This window comes from Peromyscus maniculatus, chromosome 5, assembly GCF_049852395.1.
Source record: "Peromyscus maniculatus bairdii isolate BWxNUB_F1_BW_parent chromosome 5, HU_Pman_BW_mat_3.1, whole genome shotgun sequence".
In the NCBI taxonomy this organism is placed as follows: Eukaryota; Metazoa; Chordata; class Mammalia; order Rodentia; family Cricetidae; genus Peromyscus; species Peromyscus maniculatus.
Genome location: NC_134856.1, coordinates 53,969,638 through 53,997,599, shown reverse-complemented (window position 1 = coordinate 53,997,599; position 27,962 = coordinate 53,969,638). Strand labels below are relative to the sequence as shown.

The 27,962-nt window shown below is 58.2% G+C and overlaps 1 protein-coding gene across 8 annotated transcripts in view; it reads right to left on the bottom strand.

The window, feature by feature from the left end:
• The window catches only part of Gse1 (Gse1 coiled-coil protein), a 357,639-nt gene that overhangs the window by 14,476 nt on the left and 315,201 nt on the right, over positions 1-27,962 (bottom strand). For 5 of the 8 annotated variants that reach the window (XM_016008431.3, XM_016008430.3, XM_016008434.3 and 2 more), the window contains 2 exons: positions 13,354-13,572; positions 3,078-3,277 (listed from right to left, as the gene is read on the bottom strand). In XM_016008431.3, coding sequence (XP_015863917.1) covers positions 3,078-3,277; positions 13,354-13,572 — 419 coding nt within the window. The remainder of the gene's footprint in view (positions 1-3,077; positions 3,278-13,353; positions 13,573-27,962) is intronic. The other 3 variants (XM_016008433.3, XM_016008436.3, XM_016008437.3) reach the window with 1 other exon arrangement.

Here is a 27,962-nt window from a genome sequence, read left to right as displayed (position 1 = left end):
GGGCACGTGAGAGGATCTGCAGCGTAGGGAACCCTACTTCTCACGTGGGGTGGTCATGGGGTCACGCACACACATCCGGGGACCTACAGCTTAGGAAGAGCTTCTCCCAAGATGCTAGCTACACTAGCAGCTGTCCTGGACACTGGGGACACTCCTGCATACATTTAGGCTGTGGGACCCCAGGGGAGGCTCGCTTCAGGCACAAGGCGAGGGGTGGCAGTGACCCCAGGGCCTGGGGAGATCCAGCCTCACGGGTGTCCCGTATGTCCTGGAGAAACCAGCCGGAGCGGCCCTGCCTCCCTGTGACCAGGAAGGAAACCTTGTGGTAAAGCCGAGTGGCACCAATGGGAACATGGTAAAGACAGAGACACCCTGAGCCAGGAGACACCGGAGGCCAGGGACTCTGACGACACTAACTTGCAGAGACCCGGCACCGTTCTCAGGCCCTTCCCAGCACGAGCAGCCGGCAGTCCTCACGAGGGACACAGGCCCCCTGGCGGATACTTGCCGAGCCTGTGGGGTGACCGTCAGGACATGGGAGCCCAGCACAGGAACGCTGACGGTCCCTGGAGACAGGCCGGCCTGCCAGCCCTTCCTGGACTAATGTCTGGGTACCCGAGGCGGTGGTGGCACCCCCAGGTCAGCTAGCACCGCGAGGGTGTCGGTCACTGAAGCACAGGGAAAGCCATGAGGGGAGGGGTTACTGTGGTACAACCAGCTAAGCCTCTGCGTGTGAACTGAGGGGGCAGGTTACCACAGCACCTTCCGGCTCCATTCTCACAGAGCCTAACACAAGCCCTCCTGCTCCCCACAGACAGACAGCCACGATTAATTGAGGGAGACAGGCTGCTGATTGAATTTTTAATGAGCAGCAACATCTGTTTCCTTCCCAGAATATAGCAGCAGGCTGTCTCCGTTCCCAGTGGGGTCTTCACGGGTTCATGACCTCTGACCCGCCCTTCTCAGGAGGGGCATTCACACAGTATCATAAAGGTGTGGGGGGGCACACATCCCACCCACACCAGGCCAAACAAGGAAGACTAGGGGGGTGGCCATCAGGCTGCTGGGGGCACTGCGTCCTCTCTCTGACCAGGGCCTGGCAGAACTTGAGCCAGACACCAGGGAAACAGGTCAGCCGGGAGCTGGGGCGCTGCATGGGTGACGAGAGGAGACCAGGCTTGGTGGCCACCCCAAGGCACCGCATGCCATGGTGGCTGTGGCAGACAAGACACATCTGTAGAGCTGCTTGACGCAGCTGCATCCATGAAAGGCAGCGGCTGGGGGAGGAGGGAACTGTCACTCTCCAGTGATTAGAGCAAGGTCTCCACAGCTGGGCAAGTGGGACATGCCTGTTAAGCTTCAAAACAGACCGTTTTTCATTTCATCTCTCCTCGTGCGGCTTCCACTGCCTGGTCACCCCCTGAGAAGGGCCCCGGAGCCACCTCCCCCCCTTGACTTCCAACAGTGGATGCAGCCTCCAGAGGCTCCCAGTGACTCACGGCCACACTGCAGGGAGAGCCGCATCCCCGCCCTCCTGGAAAGGATTAAACTCTCTGCTGAGCTCTGAGCATCATCTGCTCATCCACCGCGCTTGTCGCCCTCCCCGGTGGCACACAGGTCTCATTAACTGCCGCGTGAACTGCTGGAGCGGAGCCATCACGGCCCTTCTCTGGGTTACTAAATGTTTCTGAGGCGGTAAGGACCCCCGGAGGACAGTGACAGGCTCCAGGCAGAGGAGTCACGAGGCAGAGGCACAGGGACAGGGGACATGCATGCACACATGAGGTGTCTTGGACCTGGGCCAGGGGCTCCAATCAGTGGAGGCTCCCGGCTCCCGGCAGGAACAGGAAGTGACCTCCTGCAAGCCTCTCTCAGGAGCGAGCCCAGAGCCAGCTAGCCATCATGCAGGCCGGCTGCCCACCCGCGGAAGGGGTGTATGGAGATTTGCATCAGCTGACTCACTGTCCCACGTCAAAGCTGAGCTCTGGGAGGAGGCCACGGACAGATCCTGGCCACAACTTCTTTGACTTCTCTTACACCAGGACAGGGTGGTTTCTAGGCTGCTCTGAGCCAAGCTGAGATCCAGGGACAGACTCTGACAGGCTCCTCGGGGTTAAGCGCTACTCCAGTCACAGGAGGAAGGGGCCAAAGCTGGCCCCAAGCTTCTTTCAGGAGTCTGCTGGATGCTTGGAGCACTTTACTGGGGACCAGGGACACCTAGCAGACGCGGTGGGGCAGATGGAGGTCACCCCCTGCCTATCCCGCCTCAGCCCAGCTGGGGAGAGGTGCTCTCCTCCCCTCCCCCTCCGTCTTTGTGGTTTAATTAGTACTTCCTAGCAGTACAATCCCTCTGGGAACAGGGCTGGAGAATCCAGGGAAAGCCACAGCTGACAGCGGTTCTTAATTAGCCAGGCCCCTCCGGGCGGGCGCCAGGCGGGTGGGAGGCCCCGCAGAGGGAAGGGGAAGCTCCGGGCCCTGGCTCCTCCGGTCCAGTTAGCTTAGTATGTGGCCAGCTAGGAGGCTGCAGATGCACGGGACCCCTCCCGCTGGGGTCAGGGACTATCGGTGGCCCCCACTACCATGCCTACTCCCCCAAAGCAGTGACAGCTGTCTTCCACCCAGGGACCCAAGGCTTAGACACCACCTTAGGCACTTTGTGGTGTCATGGACTGTCCCTCATCCAGCTCAGCCTGGTGCCTCTGGGTAAATCTGTCTAGGAAGACCCCTAAAGAAGTGACTACACTCAAGGCCAGAGGACACACTGAGATACCATCTCAAAGTAAAGGAGCAGGCCTCACCAGCCCCTCCCCTCCCTCCCCTCCCGCTCCGGCCCCCTAAACCAAGAAATGTGTCTGTGGTTCTCCATCACAAGCCTGATGGGAGGATGACCTTAATCCCAGCATCTTCCAGTACTGGGTGCACAGCAAGCCCACCTTGCAGAAGAGTCCCGGGGACCAGGGTGAGGGGCCAACCTTGGCCACAACCTCCAGTTCCTGACAGCTGTGGACAGAAGTCGACCCCCTTCAGGGACATCCCCTACCCTCATTATGTCTGTATCTCTGGACTAGGTCACTCACCTGGCGGCTCTCGCTTCTCCAGACTCCATTGACGGTTTTGGTGGGGGCAATAGTGACCACAGGGGGAGTGCTGGGGACACTGTGACCCCCAGGGGGGACGATAATAGGCCCCATGGGCACTCTCTTGGGCGTGCTGGCTGGAGAGCTGTGGTTGGTAGCCGGGGAGGACACAGGGGACGATTCGCTGCTCAGTGAAGACCCTGTGGAAAGAGGACACGGAAGCTCAGGAGCCACGTCTCTGCCACGCTGCCCACTGTACCCACTGAACCCACGCTGCCCACTGTACCCACGCTGCCCACTGAACCCACGCTGCCCACTGTACCCACGCTGCCCACTGAACCCACGCTGCCCACTGTACCCACGCTGCCCACTGTACCCACGCTGCCCACTGTACCCACGCTGCCCACTGAACCACGCTGCCCACTGAACCCACGCTGCCCACTGAACCCACGCTGCCCACTGAACCCACGCTGCCCACTGTACCCACGCTGCCCACTGAACCACACTTCTGCAACTCCAGAGCTCTCACTGGGCGTGAGGCCCCAGGGTGGCCAGGCAGGGAAGGAACCACAGCCACTCCACATGGGCTCAGGACCCAGTTAGCAGCCGCCACTCAGAATGGCCCTCTGCACCCATGGAGAGTGGGAAGCAGAGGTCAGGTGTGCTCAGCAGCTTGGCCTGCCTAAGTACTGGGTGGCTTTGCCGGCCTGTCACATACTGCCTCTCAGGCCTGGAGGTGGGCAGTGTTTTTAAATTTAAAAATCTGAGCTGTAATTCACTATTTTAGAATCCTGTCAATGGTGCTTCAGTCTGTCCACCATACTGAGTGAATACACTACCATATCCGGAATCTCCCCATCCCAGAGAGAACTAACACCCCTCCCCCCAGCAGCAAGACAGGAGGCAGCTAGGAGAGGGCAGCTTAGTTCTTGGGGTGTCCGTTCCACAAGGGCATAATAGTTGGGATGACCTCAGTCAGATGGCCAGTGCTGATGTTGGGACAGAGCCTTGCTCTATGCCAGCTGACATGGCCCTCTTCCCTGGGGCAATCCTGCCACCTGCAGAAACAGCCTGTGTAACTGTACAGAGCAGCCCCCCCCCCCAAATCGTTCCAGTCAAGCAGCCCTCTTATTCACGTGCCTACCTGTCAGGGCCTGACCCATGACCCAGATGGGCAATGAGGCCTGAGGGCCATAGCCTGAGGAAGGCAACCACAGTTCTCAAAATGGGCAACAAACCCACACTGCTCAGACCCTAAGAACTCTAGTCCCTGCCCCACAGCCAGGCAGGGCGGACTCTGCCACAGTGACAGCCCAGGAGAAGGCTTAGAGACGCACTGGCTTAGGAGGCCAGCATCTGGAATCTGGAGCAGGCAAGCCACAGGGCTGGTGCAGCCAGGCCTGGGGACTGACCCTGAGAACCTTGGGAACAAGAGTCAGGGGAGGGCCTGGCATGCTCAACCTCTCTGGATCCAGCAAAGCACCCCTCTGTGCAGCTGAGAAATCCTGCTGTCTTCAGAGAGCCAGACAGCAGCACCCTAGGCCTGCAATGCCAACCCACATATGTGTCCAAAAGTGAGGGCTCCTATCAACCACACACCCTTGACAAAGTCCACACACGCAGTCTGATACGAATCATGCCTGCAGCCCCAGGCGACACCAATTCCCAGCCTGGCCTGTTCTATAATGGAATGCCTGGGACAACAAGGCCCTCAGCCACTCATGAGAAGCCACCAGGAGCAAAAGAAAGAGCCAAACTGAGCCTACACTGTGGGATACAACCACCTTGTTGAGAGACACACCAAGGCAGGGGGCCAACTTTTCAGATGGGGTCTTACTACATAGTTGAAGCAGGCCTGGAACTCACCGTCAGGTGTGTCTCTCCCCATACCAGGCTTAAAAACTCCATCACTTTCAATTATTTTCAGAAATTCTCAATCTCCAAAAACAGCAATCTGCTTGGGTTTGCCACCATCCTTCCCAGGAGACCCACGATATAATATACATGTTTCATATGCTGTCGTTCTTTGCATGTGTTTGTGTGTGCAGGTGCACATGTGTGCAAATGTGCATGCAATGGCCAAACCACAGCTTTGGGTGGATTCCTCAGGAGCACTGCTTACTTTGTTTTTAAGACAGGCTCTCTCATTAGCTGGAGCTAACCTGTCAGGCTAGACAGTATGACCAGAGGCCCTAGGAGCGTGAGACCCCATGCCCGGCTTTTAAAATATGTTCTATGGCTCACACTCGAGTCCTCAAGCATCTTACTGACTGAATTGTCATCTCCCTGGCAACCCCTGCCCCTCCACCCCCTTTTCTTTAAGATAGGATCTCACTCTGGAGCCCTGGCTGGTCTGGACTCAAGGCAATCCTCCTGCCTTAGTCTTTTGAATCCTGAGATGAAAGGCAGAGCCACTTCAGCAAGGGCAGTCTGCACACATCACCACCATCAGTGTGAGAACATTTTTTATACCCTCCAAAGAAACGGACATCCAACCCTGCAGCCACGTCTGCCCCACCTCTGCGTCCAGCAGCCTGCACGGACAGCTCTGCAGGCCCTGGGATTCCCTGGCCCCTCCTGCTGTCGGGTGTTTCCTGCACCAGAACTCCATCCATACACTCCAAGGTTGCTGACCCTCACTGAGGAAGCGGGACTAGTCACCAATTCCCCAGCCAAAGGACAGCTCCCTGGGCCTTCCTGACAGTACTGTGAGGAGTAGCTAGCTACCTCACACTGCACAGACACGGACCCACGGGCAGGGAACAGGCTATCTGCACGCTGGAGTGGCAACAGTTAACACTTCCACGCAGAAGCCCACCAGTAGCCAAAGCAGAGGCTGTCTCACTCTCTACCCAGCTTCCTGCAGTTGAGGATGGGTAGGTGGAAGTGACCCTACTCAGCAAGCCTCAGGTCAGTTAACAGGGACCTCCTAGCCCCCTCTGTGCCTCGGTCTGCATGGGGGGGAGCCCCCAAGGCAGCCAGCTCAGCTGGGCCCCACCCTGCTCCTCCCCAGGCCAGCACAGGCAGGCGGGCGGGGGAGACTAGTGCACTGGCTGGTGTGGGGCTGCCTCAGAGAGGATGAGGCTGGCCATGGACAATTAGCAGCCTAATCCCATTGGAGGTGGGAGGCCAGCGCTCACCAGCGAGAGCCTTGGGATCAATACCTCACAAGGCGCTGCCAATTAGTGAGGCTGGCGCCTGGCTCCCGGCCCTGCGCTCTCGCTGTGCTGGTGGAGCAGGCAGGTCCGCCATCACTGTAATTAACTGACGCTATTCAGCCGGAATGGCGGAGTGGGTCAGAGAGCTGGAGACAGGCTGCAGATGAAGAGGCCGACAGTGCCGGCGTCACCTCTGCTGCCCGATCCCACAGAGCGGCCCGGGACCCTATGGACAGCGCAGGTTATTAACAGCCGAGACCCCAAAGGCAAGAGCTCGGGCAGCCCTAACCAGCTGGTACAGAGATGAGATACAGAACTGTACAGACAACTGCTGAGCACCAACTGCATTCATTGTCTCTTTTCCTGAATGTGTATGCATGTTTGTGTGTGTGGGGGGGGGGGGCTGATTTCAAGTGTCTTCCTTAATTGCTCTCACTGTGTTTATTGAAATTCTCATTGAACCTGGAGCTCAACTGATGTGACTGGCCAGCTTGCCCAGGCTTCCTTCCATCTCGGCCTCCTACACAGGCTCTAGGGAGCTGAACTCAGGTCCTCACGTGGGCACAGCAGGCACTTTATCCCCAGCTCCCAAAGCCACAGGCCTGGGCCCAGCCAACAAGGAACACAGGAAGGGTGGAGGGTAAGGCTTGTCCCACACAGCCCTGTGTGTCTGGGGCTTGACTCTGATCTGTGGCACGATGCCATGCTCAAGTGAGGGAAAGGATCAGCTGCTGAACCAACAGCGTCAGAAGAGGGCATCAGAACAAGCCTTTGGCTCCCGAGGGTCGGGAGAACCTTTTCCGGTGGGACCAGAATCCCAAGAAGGGCTTGAAGAGACGATGCCCACCCCTCCCCATGGGATGGAGACACAGGGTCAAGGATTCTGGGACAGGTAGCAAGTGGACCATCCACAGAGGGTCCCGTTCCAGCCTTTGTGAAAACAGGGCCCACCGAGTGCTCCCAATCACAGGGCAGGTAAGACCAGAGGTCCCTGTGCCTGTCAATCACAGGGCAGGCAAGCCCAGAGGTCCCTGTGCCTGTTCCTATGGCCACTCCTGTCATGTGCCCTCTCTGCCCCCCAGTCAGCTTTGACATAGCCTCTGAGTGGGGGGGGCGGGGGGGCTGCCCTACCCTCCACCCCAATGCCAGGGTCATTCTCAAAGCCTCGATGGGGAGCCATGCTGTCCAGGCAGCACGCTGGGCCTGCAACCTCATGTCTCTGCTGGTAGAGGGTACTCCCACATCTCAGGGGTTGTTCCTCTCTTCCCTGTAGACTTAAGCTACTGCCTCCAGCCAGTTTTGGGGGGAGGGGAATGTCAAGGGACAAGAAAGAAAGTCCAACCAGCTCTATGGCCAACTGCTGCGTGGATAACATGACCTAGGACCAACGGCAGAGTGACGAGCACCGGGAGGGAAACCCTCTGGAGCGCCCGCAGGTCCCCGCGAAGTACAAACAGCCAGGCATGCAGCAGCGAACACTAGCGACGGCACCAGCTATGACCTGCAGCTCCGAGGATGGACACACAGCCAAACAGAACCACGGGGTGGCCATATGCCGCTGGACAGGCCTCCTCCCCTCCTGCCCTGCCAGTAGGCCTTCACGCACGTCGCAGATCTGAGGCTGGGTGGCCTCGGTGCCCAGCGCTGAGGGAAGAGGGGATGTTTGTTGGCAGGCGCTGAGGTCCTTCCTGTACCCAGGACCAGTCATGAAACCCAAGTCAACCATCGGGAAGGTGCTGTGATTTCAGAGGAAGACTTTGCAGGGCTACTTGACAGGCAACAAAGAACGGGACGACAGCACCACAGCACCAGTCCTGGAAGAGCCGAGGCCGGGAGGAGCCAGCGAGTGCCTTGGGTTGGGCTCTGCCCCGGCGTCCCCACGTCCCCACGTTAGGATGCTCTGAAGAGTGGGGTGGAGGGACGGGGGCGTGTAGAAAGAGTGAGGAAGAGTAGACGCAGAGGGGACGGGGAGGGGAGGGGAGGGGCGGGGAGGGGAAGGGAGGGGCGGGGAGGGGATGTCATCCTGGCAGCCTGCTTGCCTCCTGTCACCTCTGGGCCAGCTGTGGCTATGGACTCTTTCTTGACGGCTCTTCCTGCCCTTCCGGTCTCTTGTACAATAGCTAGCCCCACTGCTCACACCTGAGCCACAGACAGATGGGGCTCCAGACACCCGCGGAGACGCCTCCACCCTGCCAGCCGCAGACTGACAGGCAGGCGGGCGGGCATGCCAGGCAGGCCATTTGTTTTGTTGTTTTCTTTGAAAGAGGCAGATTTCCAAGGAGATGCACACAGGATGTGTTGCTTCCACTCAGCCCACCCTGTAGCAGACATGCAAGCAGGTGGGGGCTACCTGGGTTCAAGACGGAGGGACGGCCTCTCCAGGGGCTGGATATGGACTTCACCCACGACCCGTGCTAACCAGATGCCCCTGGATACAAGGCCTGTGACAGGCCGGGCAGGCGGCTCCGATCACTGGGGATGTCTGATCAGAAGTTGAACCACTGCAGCCCACCCTGTCAGTCTGTTCCCCACAGGTGACAAAGTGAACAGTGGGTATGAGAAGGATCTCTCCCCCATGTACTTCCTGGGATAGAGGAGGCCCAAGGCCCCAGGTGTCCTGGAACCCAGGGTACACACAGCTCTGAGTGCCGTGTGGGCCTCCCGACAGGCAGCTAAGGACATGTGGACTCCCACTGCAGCCCCGCCCCCCTCAGCAGACGGCACCAGGGCCCCATGGGAGATGAGCAGATTGTCACACAGCTTGGGCCCTGCCTGGCAGCACCCGGCTTCATCTCTCACAGGTGGGGACAGTGACAGGGGGCTCTGCAGCTTGCTCTATCTCCAGAGGCCAGGGAGCCTTTGCCTAGGGCAGCTCTGAGGACTGAGACATGGCTCCAGGTCTGAGTTCCCAGAGGCTGCCAGGGGCGCCCAACACCCCCTACCCAGTAACTTAAGCCCACCGAACACTCTGGGGACCCTTGCTCCTCAAGGCAGCTGTGCCAGTGTCTAGGAGCTGGGAAGCGCAGAGAGATGGAGACCCTCTACAGGGCAGCGGGGTGGACAGGCCTGGCAGGGGTGCCCGGCATTGGCCTCAGACACTGGGAAAGGGGAGATCTGTGCTGAAGAACCTCTGGTGGGGGAAGGGCAAGGCCCCTCTGAGAGGATCCATCCCATTCTGTACAGCTCACAGGCTAGAGTTGTCACAACACATGGATGGAAGCAGGAAGCAGCTTCAGGACTGCCGAGCAGCCCGGGGACATTTTTCGGAGTCTACAGTGATGGGAGCAGCAGATGTAGCCAGGGCAGGAGAGACCCAATGGATCCAACCTGGGGCTGGCCTTACTTAAGTCCACAGCTCCTTCAGAAACCAGTGTACAAGCTGGGGCGCTCCCTGTGGCCTCCTTCCTCCTAGGAAGTCCATACCGGACACCCACGGGGAGGCCAGAGGTCAGTGGACCTGCGGCTGCCTAGGCCTGGCCAGGCCAAGAGAACCACAGCAGTGGGAACCACGATGGTGCACTAGATTCTCCTGGGTGTTGCTAAGTTTAGAGATTTAGAGGATATTAGCAAGGGTTGAAGCCAGGAGTGGAGGAGCACAGTCAGGGGCAGTAGGATTGGGAGGTGGTGGTAGGAACCACCAAGAGACCCCAGAGATAGCATGCCGGGAGGTAGTCATCAGGGTCACACTTATTACACAGTCTGTGTCCGTTCTGTATGTTCTCACTAGATCAGCAGACTACACCAGAGGCGGTCTGCTCGTCCTACGAAGAAGCAGAAGCTGCTCAGAGAATTAAGCCAACCTGCCAGGGCACACAGCGAGTAATTAAAGGATGTGACCTGGACCTGGCTGGGTGGATCCCCAGCATCTTCTGGCCCGACACACCTTGGCCTGGCCTTAACCCAAAGAGTTAGGCTAGGGCTCCCACCTGGCCCAGCCGGGTCTGACTGCACCCACACCCCGGGATACCCCCATGGGGCGCAGCATGGGGAGGACTTGGGAGGGGCCAGCTTCTCTTTTCTCCCCTTCTGCCTTTCTCTCGGGGCAGAGCAAATGAGACAGCATGCTGATTGCGTTGTCTGGATTGAATTTTTTAAACGGTACCCTCGAGACACGATGAAGACAGACATCAGCCACGGAAGCCTAGGCGAACACTGTCAGATGGCTAAAAATACAACATTTCCAGGAAGGGTGGGCATGGGGCAGAGCTTCAGGGGTGGTGGTGGGGGGACACAGAGCAAGGCCCCTGCAAAGGCAACAGCGCCAGCTCTGGAAGCCACCCCCTCCACTCAAGATCCACCACGGGCTCTCAGAGGCCAGCCACTGAGATGCCTGCCTGTCTTGTGTGGGCCTCAGGACACGAGCCTGGAATTGCCTAAGATCAGTGTCCCTCATTCCTCAATCTTCTTCTCCCAGTGACAAGGACAGAGGCTGCTTGCTGGAGGGTCAGAGAGTGAACCACGGTGAGACATCAGGTGCTGGGCCCAGTGTCCCCCCTCCCCACCCTGCCCTTCCCATGCTTATCACATGGGAAGGATGGATGCCTGTATGGCGGGGCAAAGGACGCAAGAGCTAGGGCAGGGACCACAAGGCAGATGCATGGATCCAGTCTGGCGCACTATCACAGCAGGCGAGAGGCTGGGAACTCGGGGGAGGGGCCGTGGCCAGACACGGCAATCCTGTGGGGGACATAAAATATTACGTTCTGGAAATGCCGAGAAGGGCACAGCCGCATAACCACTCAAAGATGAGCGAGGCTGGTTTCTAGGGCTCAGGGGTGGTACTTGCCTAGCATGCACAAACAAGGCCTGGGTTTGGTCTGCAGCACTCCATAAACCGGGTGTGGCAGCCATCACAAGATCAGAAATTCAAGGTCATCCTCAGCTACACAAACAGTTCCAGGCTAGCCTGGGCTATAAGACACCCTGTCTCAAGAAAACATTTAAACCGGGCGGGGATGGTGGCACATGTCTTTAATTCCCAGCACTGGGGAGGAAGAGGCAGGCAGATCTACACAGCCTGGTCTACAGAGTTCCAGGACAGCCAGAGCTACACAAAAAAAAAAAAAAACCCTGTCTCAAAAAAAAAAAAAAAGACTTAGGGAGTGAAGGAGTCTGGGAACACCTGCCTGGTAAGAGTTCCAATAAACTGAGAGTCCAAAGCCGAGGAGGCAAACTGAGCCCTCCACAGCCCTCAGACCTACCCCCCTGCACCATACTGACTGGTGGATACTGAGCAAGGAGCGTCCTCTTTCCAGAACCACCTGCTTGGGATTCCTAGCTCCAGCAACTCAAGTCCTCTCCAAAGTTCTCAGCAACCGGAAACAGCAAGTGGACAGGAGGAGGGTTCACGACTGTGACATCAAACTCATGACATGACCCCTCTGAACATTAGCTTTAGCATCTGTATGACACCCCGTCCCACCAACATCACCCATTCAACAGCCTGGTCCAAGCTGGGGTGGCAAAGACTGGCTAAGGGTCCCGGCGACACCTTAGCCTGTAAACTGGAAAAGCTAAAGTAGGCCTTCACTTCACTGTGCTGGCAAGATGCTCACAGTTTCCAACAAGGCAGCAGACAAGGGCCCAGGCCCAGCTGGACACCCGAGTCAGTGCCAGGATGTCCCAGGGTTCCCAGGCTACCTTGTGTCCACAGACAACAAGCACCCCAAGTCTGAGGTCCCCATCTTCACATGGGGAAGACTTAGGAGACAGGCCGTCAGACACAGCCTCAGCCAGAAGTACTGCCAGCCCCATCCTCCCTGTCCCGATGTGGCACACAGTTCCTAGGCACCAGGTGCCCCGGTCACAGCCAAAAGAGGGCAGGCCTGGTGGACCCTGAACCTGTTGTCCACTCTCTACCACATCCCCATTCACTAAGGCCCACAGCCTGTGGCACTTGGCCCACCAACTGGCCCCAGGATTGCGCTGGATGCTGGGACAGCCCAGGACAGCAGATGTGGTCAGCTACTTCCTCAGGGCCACCAGAGCACCCAACAAAGGTGGGCTGGCTCAGGTGTGGTCCTTGCCAACAGCCCTCCTGTGTTAGGTACCCCTGCTACCCATTCCAGCCCCATCCCCACCTCCACCAGCACCCAGGGCAGGTAAGATTGGGAGATCAGGAAATCCTGGCCTACACATGCAGAGTGTACTTCCATTCCTCTGCAAGCCTGAGTGTAAGCAAGGCCACTGATGCCTCCTGCAGTGTCCCCGGGGCCCCGGGGACTCTGAAACAAAGCAGATGGCACCTGGGTTTCCATACTTTGGCTACCTGCCTCTGAGCAGTGAGTCCAGAAGGTGCCAGAATCCAAAGGGCTCAAGTGTGCAGGCATAAACTGACCCATCTGTACCATTGGCAGTCCGTGACCAGTGTTATCATCACAGGGCAAAGAAGTGTCCCCCAACCAGAGCCAAAGGAACCGAAGAGAGCCTTGTGTGTCAACGAGACGACTAAATTCAGAAAGGGCCAGCCTTTACCCAAAGCAGCACAGTATATATCGTCCCAGCTCAGGAGGCTTCAGAAGGCAAACCTCTGGTCCCTCTAGGGCACGTGCCCACCCTATCGCAAGGAAGAGGCACAAGGATATGGGACATGATGAGTGAGTTGGCTATACACCAGAAAACCCATGCCCTTGGCTACACCAGGGATGGGGTGGGGTGGGGGGAGACACAGGGCTGGCACTGATTAGGAATGAGCAAGACGGCTACCCCTAGAGTGAGTGAGGCAGGGCCCCAGGGCACAGCCACTCTCAGAATCTGCCACAGGCCTTCCCCATGGCAAGTCCACTTGCCCACCAACAAGCTCCTACAGAGGCCACTGAAGCTACGGAGGGCAGAGGCAGGCAGAGAGGAAGGCACCGTGAAGCAGGGTGTCGGGCTGGGGTCAGGGCCAGAGCTAGGATGTGACAGCTGCACCCAGGCTAGCCCTGCCCGGATGCAGGGGTGGGTGGTGGTGGTGGTGGTGGTGGTGGTGGTGGTGGTGGTGGTGCTGATGGCGGAGCACGCGGGTGCACTACAGGCTGCAGAGACCACTGTCTCCTGTGGCCATGGCCAGCCGGAGAGATGCGCCTGCGGGCGGGCAGGGGGGGCATCCCAGGAGCTGGTGGCCTGGTGCCTCTTACCTCTGGGCTCCTCTGCCTGTTTGGCGAGCTTGCGCAGCGCGGCAGCAAAGCTGGAGGATGGCGCAGCCTGGGCCGACAGCGTACTGCTGGTGGCCGGGCTACCGGTGGGCACCAGGGCGCCATTGAGTGGCGAGGGGGTGAGGGGGTTGACGGTGGCGGTGGTCCTGGTCGCCGTGGAAAGCATCCCTATTGAAGGGGACTTGGGCTCATGGCTCATGCCTGAAACAGGAAAAGAAGAACCAGTGTCACCCAGAGAGCAGAGCGCCAGCACCAGAGGGGCCGCAGCGGCATGCAGCACGAGCCGAAGGCCACAAGAGCAGAGCACAGGCAGCGCTGCAGACAGCAGACCCACGCCCACAGTCCAGCCGGCCCCGCGGGCGTGAGGGCGCCCCGACGATGCCGGCCCCCACGGCATCAGCGATGCCGGCCCCTGGACCAGCTCTCCAGAACCAAGCCTATAGAGAGAGTGCTCCCCGAGAGTCATATGCAGGGCCCCCACCGGACCCAAGTGTGGAGGAGGGAGACTGAGGCAGGCAGGGCCTGGGGCACAGAGCCGAAAGAACCAAAGAAACAACATGAGAAGCAGCTGACGGTCGCGGGGCGTGGGACTACCAGTCACCTGCAACAGCATCCAAGGGGCCTGCCCAACTGCCCCACGTTACCGAGAAGGAAACTGACGTCTCTATGTACCAAGGCCCCTGCGAGGTCAAAGCCAACGCAACACCTATCACTGCTTAGGCCAACCCCGGGGTCCTGTCTCCCCTTCATTCTCCTGATCCCCACTCTACCCCAGGCGGGAGGGGATGGCAGCAAAAGAATACAGCCAGCTGCAGCTCCTGGGGCGGGCAGACAGACAACGCTCGGGCCACAACGCCAGCCAACAGGCTCCCACAGTTCTTGGCCGAGGCCACCCCACAGGTCTCCTCCATGACTCTGAGCCAGACCTGGCCAGCTAAGCTTTCACAGTCCTTGACCCACAGAGACTCCGGGCACGAGGAGGCGCCCTCCCACTCGCTGCACCAACTTTGGGGGCAGTTTACGATGTTGCACGGGATCTGGAGCGAGCCGTTAACCTCAGGTGACCAGAAGCCCAGAAACGCCAGTCTACCAACAGACCCGAGCCTCAGCTGCCACCAACACGGCACAGCTACCTCGGGTGCCACCGCACACCCCTCCACCCCAACAAGCCGGCACCTGCCTCCGCCCCTCATTCCATTCGGTGAAGGTGTCCTTGGACTCATTTCACAGACGTGAGTGGGTAGGCCCAGCACAAGGGTGGGTCCGGAAACAGGGCTGGGACCACACTCCAGCACAGCGCCATGTCCCGTGTGACACAAGCCGCCTCAGACCCAGCGACCCACACCCGGCGGGCACCAAGGCGGATGGAGATGCTGAGATCTGCAGCTCACTGTACAGCTGCGGGCCTACCCCCCAAATCTGGGGAGGAAAACGTGCCACTGTGGGGACCTTCAAGATGCCTAGGGGTATGAGAAGACACGCCAGGCCCAGCAGGTGTGGCAGAATGGCAGAGAGCTGGCAGAGAATGGAATTTGTGGTAGGCAGGACCTCCCCTGTACCACATGCTATCAGTGTCCCCATCATGCTTCTGTGGGGGGACCCAGACAGGTACCCCACACCACCAGTCAGAGCCAGGTACCCCACTCCTGGGGCCTCCAGCAGTCTCAGTCAGGCCCAGGGCACGGTGGCCCTTCCTCCCATTCTTGGGGGGGGGGTCCCCCAAGCCTAGGTCCTGGAGGTATCAGTATGTTCCCAGCCTGGGAAGCTGCTCTGATGTCAGGTCACTTAAAATAGAATTCCAAATGAGCGGCTTCATTAGGGGGAGTCTAAAATTAGCATCACTCCTCACATGCGCACATGGGGCTGGTGGGGGGGAGGGGGGCGGGGAACAGCTTCGGGTACCAAAGAGGACAGATACACCGCCAAACAGGGGGTGGGGGGAGGGGCTCAAGAGTCCCCTCACTCACTGGCCTCGACCCATCAGGGCTCGGGGGTCTGTTCTGTGCCTGGCACCCTCAGAAGACAGGCCACCCCCAACAGGCCGGCACCAGTGTTCATGGAGGCTCAGGTGTGGCAGGCAGGGGCACAGAAGGGGAGAGGTGGGCACAGGACGCTTGCCCTCTCTGCCCTCATTAGGGGGCATTTATTAACTTCTCTGCTCCCAGCCGCTGACTGAACCCTCATCTGTGAGATCACCTCATGTGAATTCATTATCCTAACAGCTGGGAATAAGCTCTGTAGTGCGAGGGCCATGATGGATGAGGCCAGGGGCTGCCTGCACAGGCCATGCTCTCCCGATGAAGAGCTCAGTGGGAAAGTGAGCCAGGATCTAGGTGGCCTCCGGCGCCAATCTACAACAGGCTCCTTCCGGCCGCTTTGTCCAAACATTCACTCTCAACGCAGCCTCCGCTTTCTTCGCTCTAGACCCATCCAGAACCCCCGAGCTGAGAGCTTGGGTGTCTGTCAGGAGCCACTGACAGTACCCTCCAAAAGGCCCACGACAGCCAGGGTGCTTGGTGTACCCTGCCTTGCCTGGCTCACATAGAGCGCTTTCTACCTTTTCTCTGCATGGGTCTCCAACACGGCCGGAAGCATCAGTGTGCTTCCAGACCCTGCCAAAGGCGGCCCGACCCCAGGGACCAGGCAGGTGACACTGTCCAACTCACCTCACTCTGGTCCTGCACTGTTGACCCCAGCGGGCTTCACAGGGAGGGGGGGGGTCTCCAATGCCACTTCCCTCCTGCTGTATGTCAGGAGTTATTAATCAGCCCAGCCTCCCTCCCGTTGAGGCCGTAATTACCGTCCCTTTCATCCCAGCTCCTCCCAGCACCAGACCTCAGGCTTGCTCCTTCTGCTCTGTAATTACCAGCTAATAGCTGAGATGAATTTTCTGGAGGCCCGGTTCAAGCACCAATCCGCCCCCTCCTCCCCCAGCAGCCCCTCACCCCCGGGGTAATTACACCCAGGGAAGCTGCACCCAGCAGAGTCAAGCTCTCAGGCAGTCTGGACCTGGATGCTCTCTCTGCCCCGCTCCGTCATTTTTCATTACCACACACTGAAATGTTTGTGAACAGACAGGGGCCGGCCCAGCCCAGGCTCCACGCCCGCCCCTGTGATCCCCACTACCCTGAGGGTGATGCTTCTGTAGCTCTAACAAGGCTGGGGTCACCCTGCTGCAAAGGACCTGGCGGCTGCAGGAGTGTGGGGGGGGCGCCACGTGATCCCCGGAGCCTGGACGGCTTCATAATAAATTCATTATTATGTGTGCTGCTGGCTTGTTCTGAGAGCACCCATGTGAGGCAGCTTCTCCAAGGCGGGGGCTGGGGGAGGGGGGAGGGGGGAGGGGGGAGGGAGGGTGGGTGGAGGGAGGGAGGCCTGTTGATGTTCAATGGTGAGCCTAACCCCCAGGCTGCTAAGCACTGCCCACTCCTGCTCCCAAGGTCAGTTCCCCCAAGACACACACACACACACACACACACACACACACACACACACACACACACTTACACAAGGCATCAGAGGTGGGGGCACAGCAGATGGTGCTGGCTCCTGACCCAAGACCCCGAAAGCAGAGAAAACAGCAGGCAAGTGGGGGTGGCCTGGATACGGCGGGGGCTCTGATCTGGGGGTCAAAGGGGAACGCGGCAGCCGGGCAGAATGAGAGAGGCAGGAGAGGCTACCCGCTGCATGGAGTGCAGTTAATGCCTAAGCGGCCTCTGGGGTTCCCTGCCGCCACAGCAGGGCAGAGGATGGGGACACCTTGGGTTGACTGACACCCCTCAGCCTGTTCCTGTCCACCACCAGGCTGTCAAAGGCCCCGCTGACTAGGGATTCAGAAAAACGTCAAGTACAGTGCGACAGGAGGTCCACACACGAGCGGTCCCAAAAGATACCAAGGAACGATGTGCAGACTTGTCACCCCGGCTACTCAGGGGGGCTGAGGCACAAGGCGCGCTGGCTCACTGCCAACCTGGGCTCAGTGAGAATGAGCAGTAGAAGGAAGGGCGGCTGGGGAGGTGGCTCAACACCTGAGAGCCGGCGCGGTGTGGCGTGGCGTGGCCCTGACTGCAGGACCCAGTATGGCAAAGAGGGAGGGAGGGCGAGGGGAAGGAAAGAGCCACGAGGCTCCACGGCTTCGAGCGCGGGAGGGAAGGCCGGAGAGGAAGGCGCTGTGCTGCCTGGCCAGTGTGCGGCCAGCTGACAAGGGCCTCCTGAGAATCACCTGCCGAGGTACAGAGCAACAGATCAGGAGTCCCAGAGGTTCCCAGGCGGCAGGCAGCAGGGATGGAAGTCAGGCAACAGATGGCAACGACATTCGACGCGATTATTCTAAGTGGCTGCTGTGCGTGAGGAGCCCGGCGTGGGCAGGGAAAGGGCGGCAGAGCAGCCCACACCAGCTCGGCAGAAAACCACCAGAGGAAAAGGGCCCCCGAGGTTGGGAGGCCAGCGACCAGGGCTGAGGCTGCTAACAGTTCAGAGCCCAGCACCATCCCTGGTGGGTGACCTAACAACCACAGGCGGTGGAACCAGCTTGGAGCCAGGTGTATGCACATGTTTAACAGTAAGTAGCGCTACCTGTCTGCAAGCGCCCTTCACCTCAGAAGATCCCACAAACCAACCTGAGGGAAAAGCAGGCAAGACAGGCTGCCAGTCACATGGCTCAGCAGACAGAGCTGATCCTGTCCTTGTACTAGCCCTCTGGTCCGCTGCTGCTAGCACTGGGGGCAGGGACTTAGGGACCTCGCTGTGTCCTGTCCTCGGCGTGACTACAGTGACTAGCCCACACTGCCTCCTGGACATGGAGGCTCTGCTATTCCCCAACCCAATCAAGTGTTTTACCCAGAGGGCAACTGAGGCTGGAAGAGAACCACACCTTGTTCTAGGCTCAGAGTATGTTTGCTCCATCCTGTACCACTGAACCGGCACCCAGTAGGCAGGAAAGGATGATGGGGAATGGCCCAAGTAAGGTTCAGAGACCCTTTAGCAGCACTTGGCCCTGACAGGGCAGACATCTGTCCTGGGGAGCCCACCCACCACATGCCATGCCTGTCACAGAGGGACAAGGAGGACAGACAGTGTGCTGCTTCAGGGGCAGGCAGCATCTCCCAGCAGCAGTTTCTGTACACCGCAGTGAGCCCCCATGTGGCCCATGGCACCTTCAGGCCTCATCGGTCACAAAGAGCCCGTTTAGCAGACTCGGCTGGCCTCCTCCCCAAGTCCCAAAAAGAAACGCCCAAGCTGTCCAGGACTGAGGCTACGTGTCTCCAAGTTTCCATGGGATGGAGGCCAGGAGCTAGCAGGTCAAGGCCAGGGCCCTGAGTGGTCCACACCTGATGGGAGGCTACAGGCATGTAAAGCCCAGTTCCCCAGGGATTCCCAGGCCCCACCAAGACAGGCCCTCCACTCTCTTCCTGTTTTGGCTGGAGGAAGCTGAGCAGACCCAGGGGGCTACATGAGAAGTTGGGACCAGAAGTCCTAAACCAAAGCCTCTCCCCAGAGGCCTCGTACCCAGCCCAGAGCTAGAGACCAGGACTTACATACACCAGCCACCTCTCAGCATATCAACAGGTGCTGGGTGTCAGGCTGATTCCTGAAAGAGGGCTGGGGACAGCGAGGCCTGGCCAGGCTGCTTCCCACTAACCAGGAGGCAAGTGCACACCATAATGGAAGCCATGGTCTACATCGAAGCCCCTTGGTCCCAGCCAGCCACCAGCTCTCTCTGCCACAGGCTGCGCAATCTTTGAGGGTCACCCTCAGCTTCTCCGTCCAACCATGGGGAGCAGAAGCGATGAGCATGCTCTGTTTACTCTAACTACACGGGACACCCTGGCCTGAGTGTATCTGCCCTAAAGAACAAGGGGAAACATTTTAAGACAGGATTCAGGTCAAAATGAAGATTCAGTTTTCTTTCAAGCTTCGGAAGGCACAAACCCACAAAGCCCTGAGTCAGGGGTCCCAGCCAACTGTCTCTAGGTCTCAGGGAGACACACTTCCCAGCTCTGGCCTCACAAGCAGTCAGGGCAGTATGCAATGCAGAGTCCAGGAGCTGGAGAGACCCATAGGCTTCATGCTGCTAGCATGCTGACTCCTTCCTGGACTCAAGAGGAAGTGGGGGATGGGCCCGCACAGGAGGGTCCGCCCTCTTCTCAGACTGTAGTCTATCAACCCAAATTCGCCTGTCACTCAAATGTGGACTTGCTCCAGAATTAAACAGTTAAGTTCCTGGGCCAGCAGAAAGGTGCTGACCGCCAAGTTTGGCAACTTTGGGGCTAGGATGTATCTTAGGGGCAGCCTGCTTGCCTAGACACAAAAGTCCATTCTCCCGGCTGTTCAAAGTGGCAGCTGGGTCCCTAGTGCCAGAGCACATGGGGGCTTGGGTGTCAACTGACTGGACCTGGATTAGACTCCTGCATCAGCGTTCTTTTGAGCAGCTACTCCTGGGTAGTGTCCCTCCCCACTATCATCAATCCAGGAGAAAGTCACTCACTCAGGGATTGAAGAAAAGCTCCAGAACATTGTCTCTTTATCGGACTCTTCTACCATCTTCAAAACCCAACACACCATGTCCAGACATCATGAAATGTCTCTCTAGGGGAAAAAAATACCAAGTCCCCTTAGGCCGAGATGGACTCCATCAGAGAAAAACTTCCTCCACACAGCAGCTACAGACCAGGACAAATGGGTCCCCACCTCCAGGTTGCACGTGTTCTTTCGTCCACCTGAGTGGCCAACCACCCTATATCCAAATCATCTTGGCAGCCTAAGCATACCCATATCCTGAAGAATTCCAACTGGGAACCTCTGGCAAGATGGGCTGGGTGTGCAAGCCAGACTTGACCCTACCCTACAGCAGGACGGCCTAATGCAGTTCCCTGGGACCTAGCCTACCAGTCCCACGTGGGGAGGCGATACTCACAGCCAAGGCTGGCGATGCACAATATCAACTTCCCTCATCAGCACCGCCACCCAGGGGGCAGGTGAGAGCCAGCAAAGGTCACATAGCAAAGGTAGTTCCTGTCTCACCATACCTTCATGTGGTAGTACAGGTTGCATAGCCCTGACCTGAAACGCATGGGACTAGCAGCTTGGGCAGTGACCTTCAGTGTGGGAATACCTGTATGCTCACTGTGAGCTGCCATGGAGAAGCAACCTAATGTACATACAAGACCCACCGACGCTGTCTACATAGGAAGACACATAGCCTAAAGTGAATTTATTTACCTTTTATTTGTAGATGCGTGTGCACACAAGTACCTAAGGCCGCCAGCACAGGGCACTGGCTGCCCTGGGGCTACAGCGTTGATTAAGGGGAGGCCGCCTCGTGGGTGCTGGGAGCTCAGCTTGCATCCCCTCTGAGAACAGTACACGCTAGCCCAAAGTGACCCCAAGGCCTCCAACACACCAGACCAGTCACCGTTGCTAAGCCACACCCCCAGCCCCACATGGTCATTTTAATAACTTAAGGGACAAAACAGTTTCACGGTCCAGTTTTCTACTGTGGAGCCAAGTCAGGGTTTACAACTGGTTATGATTCTGGAGCGGTTAGGGGTTTTGGTTCAGAGTTGTTTAACCTGTCTTGAAGACTTAAAGGGCTTCCCTCCACATTCCCTCTCTAACCTCTCCACAAATGAGTCCCACTTGGGAACAGCTATGCAGGTAAGAGGCTTGGAGCATAAGGTATGGACACCATGAAACTTCCGGTCAACTTCCCAGAATGCCCCAGCCCACTTCCCAGAATTCTCCAGCCTATTTCACGGGTTCTAGCTGTAAACAGCTGGGCATGGTGGCAAACAACTTTACCCCAGCAGTAGGGAGAGAGGCAGGTGGATCTCTTGTGGGTTCCAGGCCAGCAGGGGTTACATGGTAAGACCATGTCTCAAGCAAAACAAAACAAAGTAATAGATAAGACCAAGGCTCCTGGACCGACAGTAGAGGGTCACACCTGAGACACATCACAAGTAGAAAATACCAAGAATCAAAAATGCATTTACAGCCGTAACCTACTGAACATGCTAGTGGCCTGCAAAGCACCCCTTGCAACCAGCAGGTAACTGTGGACAGCAGCTGCTGCCTGGCACCAGGAAAGGGGGCCATCCCAAACAGCAGTGCCCCAGGAAAGGCCCCAATTCATAGCAAGTGAGGTGAGCTTGAATATACTGCAAGCCTAGCACAAGGCTCAAAGTTCAAGGTCATCTTTGCAACACAGTCACTTGGCCATATATATCTATATATAGTCGTCCTGCCAGGGCTACAGAAGACCCTTTCAAAAATCAAAAGTAGCCCCCCAAAAAAGGGGGGCGCTGGGGAAATAGCTCAGTGGTTAAGAGCACTTACTGTTTTTGCAGAGGACCTGGGTTGGGTTTCTGGAACCTGCATGGCGGCTCACCACCACCTAACTCTAGTCTAGGGAACCCGAGACTTTCTTCTGGCTTCTGAGGTCACCACATGCTCATGGTGACATATATACCTGCTGGCCAAACACTCATCCATATAAAGTGAAAATAAAAACACCTTTTAAAAAGGGGCTGGTGACAGAGCTCTGTGGCAGATGCCCCAAATGCCAAGGCTGTAGTTTCCATACCCCCTCCTCCCACCCCCAAAACAAAAACCTGAAGTGTGATTTCTCCCCAGTGCGCACTGCTTTCTGTCATAAAGTTCAAAGTGTAAGTTGAGCCATCAGAAGTCAGGGACTTCTGCACAGCACCTTGAACCTGGAGGCTTACAAGCAGCTAGTGAAACCTTAGCTGTTCTTTAGTTAAGGGGCACACGCCACACCTAAATGACAAGGTCTGAGGCCCCAGGACTAAGGAATGGTTACCACCTTCGGGCATAGACGGTTCTGCTCAGCAGACACACACTCGGGGAAAGAAGTTGGGGAAGGGTCGGTCACCTGGATGACAAACAATTACAGCGTACACCTCCCCAACCCAGGGGAGGTCCGTGGTCACCAGGGACGTTCAGGGGACGGGCGCACGGGTGCCTGGTCGTTCAGACACTGGTGGCTACATGGGCACTGAAGAGCTGAGGTCTGGACCATTTCTCAACTCTGGAGCGAGGAAGCCAGACTCCCCCACCAAACAGGTGGCAGAGCACAGGGGCACAGGGTTCAGTCTGTTTGACCTCAGGTTTCAGCACCTGGAGGAGCGCCTGCCACCACCCCGACTGCACGCACACACTCACTAAGTGAGAAAAACACCAGGCACCGAATACAAAAACACAAGGGCAGGCGCACACCAGCAGCTGAGCGGGAAGAATTCACTCGCGTCCTAAGCGTTTAAACAGGGCCTTCGTTCCACACCAGCCAGCAACCTGTCCCTTGGGGAAGAGATCTGGAGTAGGGACAGGAGAGAACTTGGATTCTGGCTTTTCTCCAGGCTTGGCATACTGCCCCATGGGTCCAATGTCTGACCACAAAGTAGGAGGCCTGGTTCGGGAGGCCAGAGCCCATCTGTATGCAAAGACTCAGGTTATCCCCCATTTGGCCACAAAGTGCCTGGATCTAGGCTGCCCAGCTTGCCCTGGGAGATCCTGAGAAGACACCTGCCCCAAATGTGTGGCAGGATGCTGCCGGGGATGGGGGGGGGGGAGGGATGGGGGGGGAAGGGCTGGCCCCAACCCCTCCCCCAGCAGGAAAGGGAAGCCAGGGTTAGCTGGAAGGAGCCCTGAAAGCTGCACCTGCGGCCTCAGCCTGCCCCTCCTTGTGAGTCCGTTGTCCTCAGCTCAACACATGGGTTTTCCTCTGGGGCGGCTTAACCTGTCCAACATCAATACGGCTCTGACCAAGAGCGCACAGATCGATTCCTTTTACTGCTGCTTGCAGCCACAGGCTCACCATGTGAGTGCAGAGTCAGAGACGAGGGCCAGTGTGTGCTGGAGTGCCTCCCAAACCTAGCCCATGGTTCGTGCCCAAGGGAGCAGCAGGTTGAGGGAGGGTATGTGCACACAGGCATTCCAGCTGGTTTTGGAGATCCCAGGGGCAGGTGACACCCCAGAACAGTGGTAACCTCCACACAGCAGAATGGCACAAGGGCTTATTTAGACCCAGAAAAAGGGTCTCCTGCTGTCCACCAAGAGGACAGAGTACCTGGGTCTGTGTTGAAACTCCAGGGACACCATCACCCTTTACGGGAACTATGGGTGCCAGGTGTCCCATAAGCACCCAGTAACATGCACTTGACAGTCAAGTCACCTGCCCAAGGACACAGGAGACCACTCATGTGGGGTGCCGAGGTCCGCAACCAAGGCTACACACAGGCTGAGAGAATTCCGAGCGGCCAGCTGACGACCCCACCCCTCCTCGCCCAAGGCTGCGTCAGTCCTTCTCTTGCTGCTGGCCTCTGCCCACTCTGGGACACATGCATCACTGCATCCGAGCCTCCCCCAAACAGGACCTCCATACGTCCATCTCATAGGCCAGGGACACCTGCAGCGCTCTCTCTGACCTAGCACCTCCCAAGTCCCCACTTATTACAACTTCAGGAACCCACCACAGACCCACAGGGGAGGGCTCAGGACGTACTCAGGCCAGATACAACCCAGATCATCATCTCTAGGGTGAGGACTCCCAGCAGGAGGACCAAGGGTGGGAGTGGAGGAAGACAACGCAGAAGCCCAAAGCCAAGCATGGTGGGGGGTGGGGTGGGGATCAGGAGTTCAAGCCCAGCGGGCAGAGAACAAGGCACTGGGTTCTATCCCCAGCACTTCATCAAGGGTGGTGGCACACTTCAATTCCACTACATGGGAATGGAGGCAGGAGAATCAGAAGTTCAAGGTCATCTTCAGATACACAGTTTGAGGCCAGCCAGGGCTACACAGTGAGAGGCTTGTATAAATAAATTAGTCCAGATGTGGTTGGTACATGCCTCTAATCCCGGCAAAGGCAGATAGATCCTGAGTTTGAGGTCAGCCTGGTCTACAGAGTTTTTCAGGCCAACCAGAACTACGCAGTAAGACTATCTAAATACAATAAACGGGGGCTGGAGAGAGAGCTCTGCAGATAAGGGCACTGGCAGCTCTCAGAGAGGATAGTGGTTTGATTCCCAGAACCCAGGGGTGGTTCCCAACCAACTGTAACTCCAGTTTCAGGGGCTCTGACGCCCTCTTCTGACCTCTGAGGGTACTGCACACACGTGGTGCACAGACAGACATGCAGGCATTCATACATACACATAAAAAGAAAACCTTTTTTTTTTCCCTTTGGTTCTTCGAAACAGGGTTTCTCTGTGCAGCTTTGTGCCTTTCCTGGAACTCGCTTTGGAGACCAGGCTGGCCTCGAACTCACAGAGATCCGCCTGCCTCTGCCTCCCTGAGTGCTGGGATTAAAGGCGTGCACCACCGCCGCCCGGCTTAAAAAGGAAATCTTTAAAACAGTAAATAGCCATGTCCAGGTCCCACCCCAGAGATAGGGACTTATCTGAATGGAGGCACGGCCTGGGTATGAGGGTTTTTTTTTTTTTCCCTAAACTGTAGTCAATAATGAAACTCCGGAGCCAGAGGCCCCCCCTTCCACATACTCCATGCTCCAGTTAATGATGGCTCCCTCCCTAGAATCCCTTACAGCCAGACCCCCCCCCTTTTTCACAGTTCCCCAGTGACAGAACAGACTCTGGTGTTCAAGATCTCCCTGTTACTTACAACCATCCCCCCCTTGAGGCCTGACTCCTAGTCTCCCTGAGGCTAGCTCTCAGTCCTCTGTCTCCTAAAAGGTGGGCACTGGGAGCGAGGCACCAGGGTGGGTGGGAGAAGTGTCAACCTGGAGCTGGCCAGACCCAGGGGCAACCTGTGCAAGGACTGGGCCTTTGCCCGACAGGGCTGCTTGAGTAGCTTCACCTGGCTGGGGTGGAGGGGGTGTGAGAGCTGGAGGAGCTAGCTGGTGGGGAGAAGAGCTGTAGACGCCAGATTAAAAGGCCCCCCGAGCGCACATTGGCAGCCGCCAAGAGCTGCCGTTGGACGCGCTCCCGTTTCATCTGTCTGTACACCTCCCAGCAGCGAGCGCAAGGCTGGGTTCAGAGGAGGCGCTCGATAAATTCTCATTGACAGGAACACTCAGAAACGTCACCTCCCAGGCTGTGGCCTGTGTGCCTAGGGGGAGAGAGGCCAGCGCGGGGAAGAGAAGCCAGCAGCACCGGCGGGCTGCACTTGGCAAGGCCACAGAGATCTGAGACTCCATGGGGGTACAAATTAAAGCGAGTCGGCAGGTCTGCCGCGCGCACAGCCACCAGGCTGAAATGTCACCTCAAACACGGATCTCTGCAGGTTAGACATGCTCTCTCGCCCCAAGAGCCCAGGAGAGGGAGGGAGAGAGGGAAAAGAGGTGGGGTGGGTCTCACGGAGGGTTTGCGGCTGTTGCCACAACACTGGTAATTAACATGCTCACCCCCAGAGGGTTCCCATCCAACCCCACCAGGCTTTGGAGTTACCCAGGCTGGGCATTCCAAGGCTGCAGATGGGGCCAGGAAAAACCGGCCTTGCTGGCTCACTCCACAAGCCCCTGCGGGTTCCTGGGGGCAAGGGGGAAAAAAATGGCAGCTGGCTATTACTCACCTGCGTCTCTAGGAAAGGGGAGGAGATCGGCAAGGGGCTAAGGCTAGACCTCCTTCACAGCAGGGAAATGGACCACACCTGCCTGAGGGGGTCAAGGGCAGCTAGGGACTCAGTGGGCTTGGCTGGGAGGTGCAGGCCCCAGGTCTACCACAGAGTGGCGCAGACCTCTTCTCTCCTTCCTCTGGCCAGAGATGCAGAGCCCCGAGGTGGCTGCAGTTCTCAAACCACACAGCCCTCTGAGATCTGCAGCTTCCAACTTCCTCCAGAGACAGGGAAGTTACTCACAGCCAGAGGCCGCCGCCTGCCTGCCGAGGGGACCTCTTTGCCAAGAGCAACGGAGGCTTCCAAAGGGTCAGGCTTTTTTGGGAACCTTCCTGCTATCCTAACCCCATTAAAAACCACCTAGGGGCATCAGAATTGCCCCAGGCCAGCCCCAAGGTTAGCCTAAACGGGACCTGAGAAGGTCCAGTTCCTAGCAGTTTAAAAATGCTAAATTTAAGGGAACTACAACCCCCTCCCTTTCAACCCTAACTGGCCAGGATCCTAATGGCTGCCCCCAACAGGTCAGGGCCTGCTCTGGCCTCTCTGCCTTCCTGGTTCAGAGCCTGCCCGGAGGCAGACAGAACAGAGCCCAAAGCCAGGACCAGGCCTCCCACCTCCTTTCCGAAGGCGTGGCTGACCCCGGGTCTCTTGGCTGGCTGCTCACCAGCGCCCCCCCCCCCCCTCCAAGCCTCCTCTGCTCCAACTGCCAGACGAGGCGACAAAAGCCAACCTTGTACCAAGCCATCAGGGCACCCCCCAGGAGGTGGTCAGGCGTGACCCGGTGGCTGTGAGAAGTGTTGAGCAAGCTGCTTCTGTACAGCCGAGCCCCAATCGAGTGAGGCTGCCAGCAACCCTGTTCCGGTCCACCCGGTGGGGCGTGACACCCAGCACAGCAGATGACACACGCTGCCAGTCGGAGCCTGTGCTCCGGCCCCCCTCACCTGTGGCGGGGCGACTGAGTGGCTGAGTCAGACGCAGCCAGCGCCTCAGGTTCCCCGCCTGCGGGTGGGGGCGGCTGTAAACACAGGCTGAGCAACACTTAAGTAGCCAAGCTTAAGTAACACGGACGCCCAGAGGAAGGCTGCTCGCCAGGGGGGCCCTGTCTTCCTAGGGAAGAAAGGGTAAACCAGTCTCAGGCAGATTGAGACACAGCCAAGCGCCCAGCCAGGACCTCCTGCCTCTTTGTCCCCCGGTGCTGGAAATCGGCTTAGGCCTGATGCTCCCCCCCTAGAGCGAGGCTGCGCCTTTTGTTCCGGCCCCCTTTACAAAAGGATCTTGTGATTTTTTTTTTCCCCCTTCCATTTGGTGGTCCCGCTTTTTGTTTTCAAACCCCAACCTGTGTGGGCCCCAACCGCGGCAGATAAGACACCGCAGGGGCTAGCAAACGTTTAGTGTGCTTAAAACGCACCAAGACAAAAGCTGCTTTGCAAGCGCCAAACCGACCCAACTCGGGCTGGCACCCCCACCCCGGGCTGCAGGTGCGCGGGGGCGCCCCTTGCTCGCTCCCGGCTCCGATGCCCAGACCTGCGGCCCTAAGCCTACTCCGCGCGGTCCTAAGCGGCCCCCGCCGCCTCCCCGCGCTCGGAGAGGCGGGCAGCGGGGAGGGCAGCCCAGCTCCCGCTCCGCCTCCACGAAGGGAATTTAATTAGCCTGCCGGAGAGGCGGCGGGCGACGAGGTGTCTCTGGTGCTGCAATATAATTGAATCGGCTCCACTCGGGCGGGCCACTCGCCGTCGGCGCGGCCGCGGGGGGGCGGGGAGGCGCATCCAGGCGGAGCGGGAAGGGCCGGGCGGGGGGGCGCCGAAGTCCCCTTGGGCCGCCATCCCAGACAAGGCAACTCCGTCCCCAGCACCTGCCTGGGCGCCCCCGCCCCATCCAAAGTTTTGTTTCAAACCGCGAGCCCCGGAGCCGCCCCCGCGTACTTCCGCGGCCGCAGACCCCGCTGCACCCAGCGCGCGCGCGCAACCGAGACTGTGGCTTCGGGTCGGTCGCGCGCCCCGCGCTTC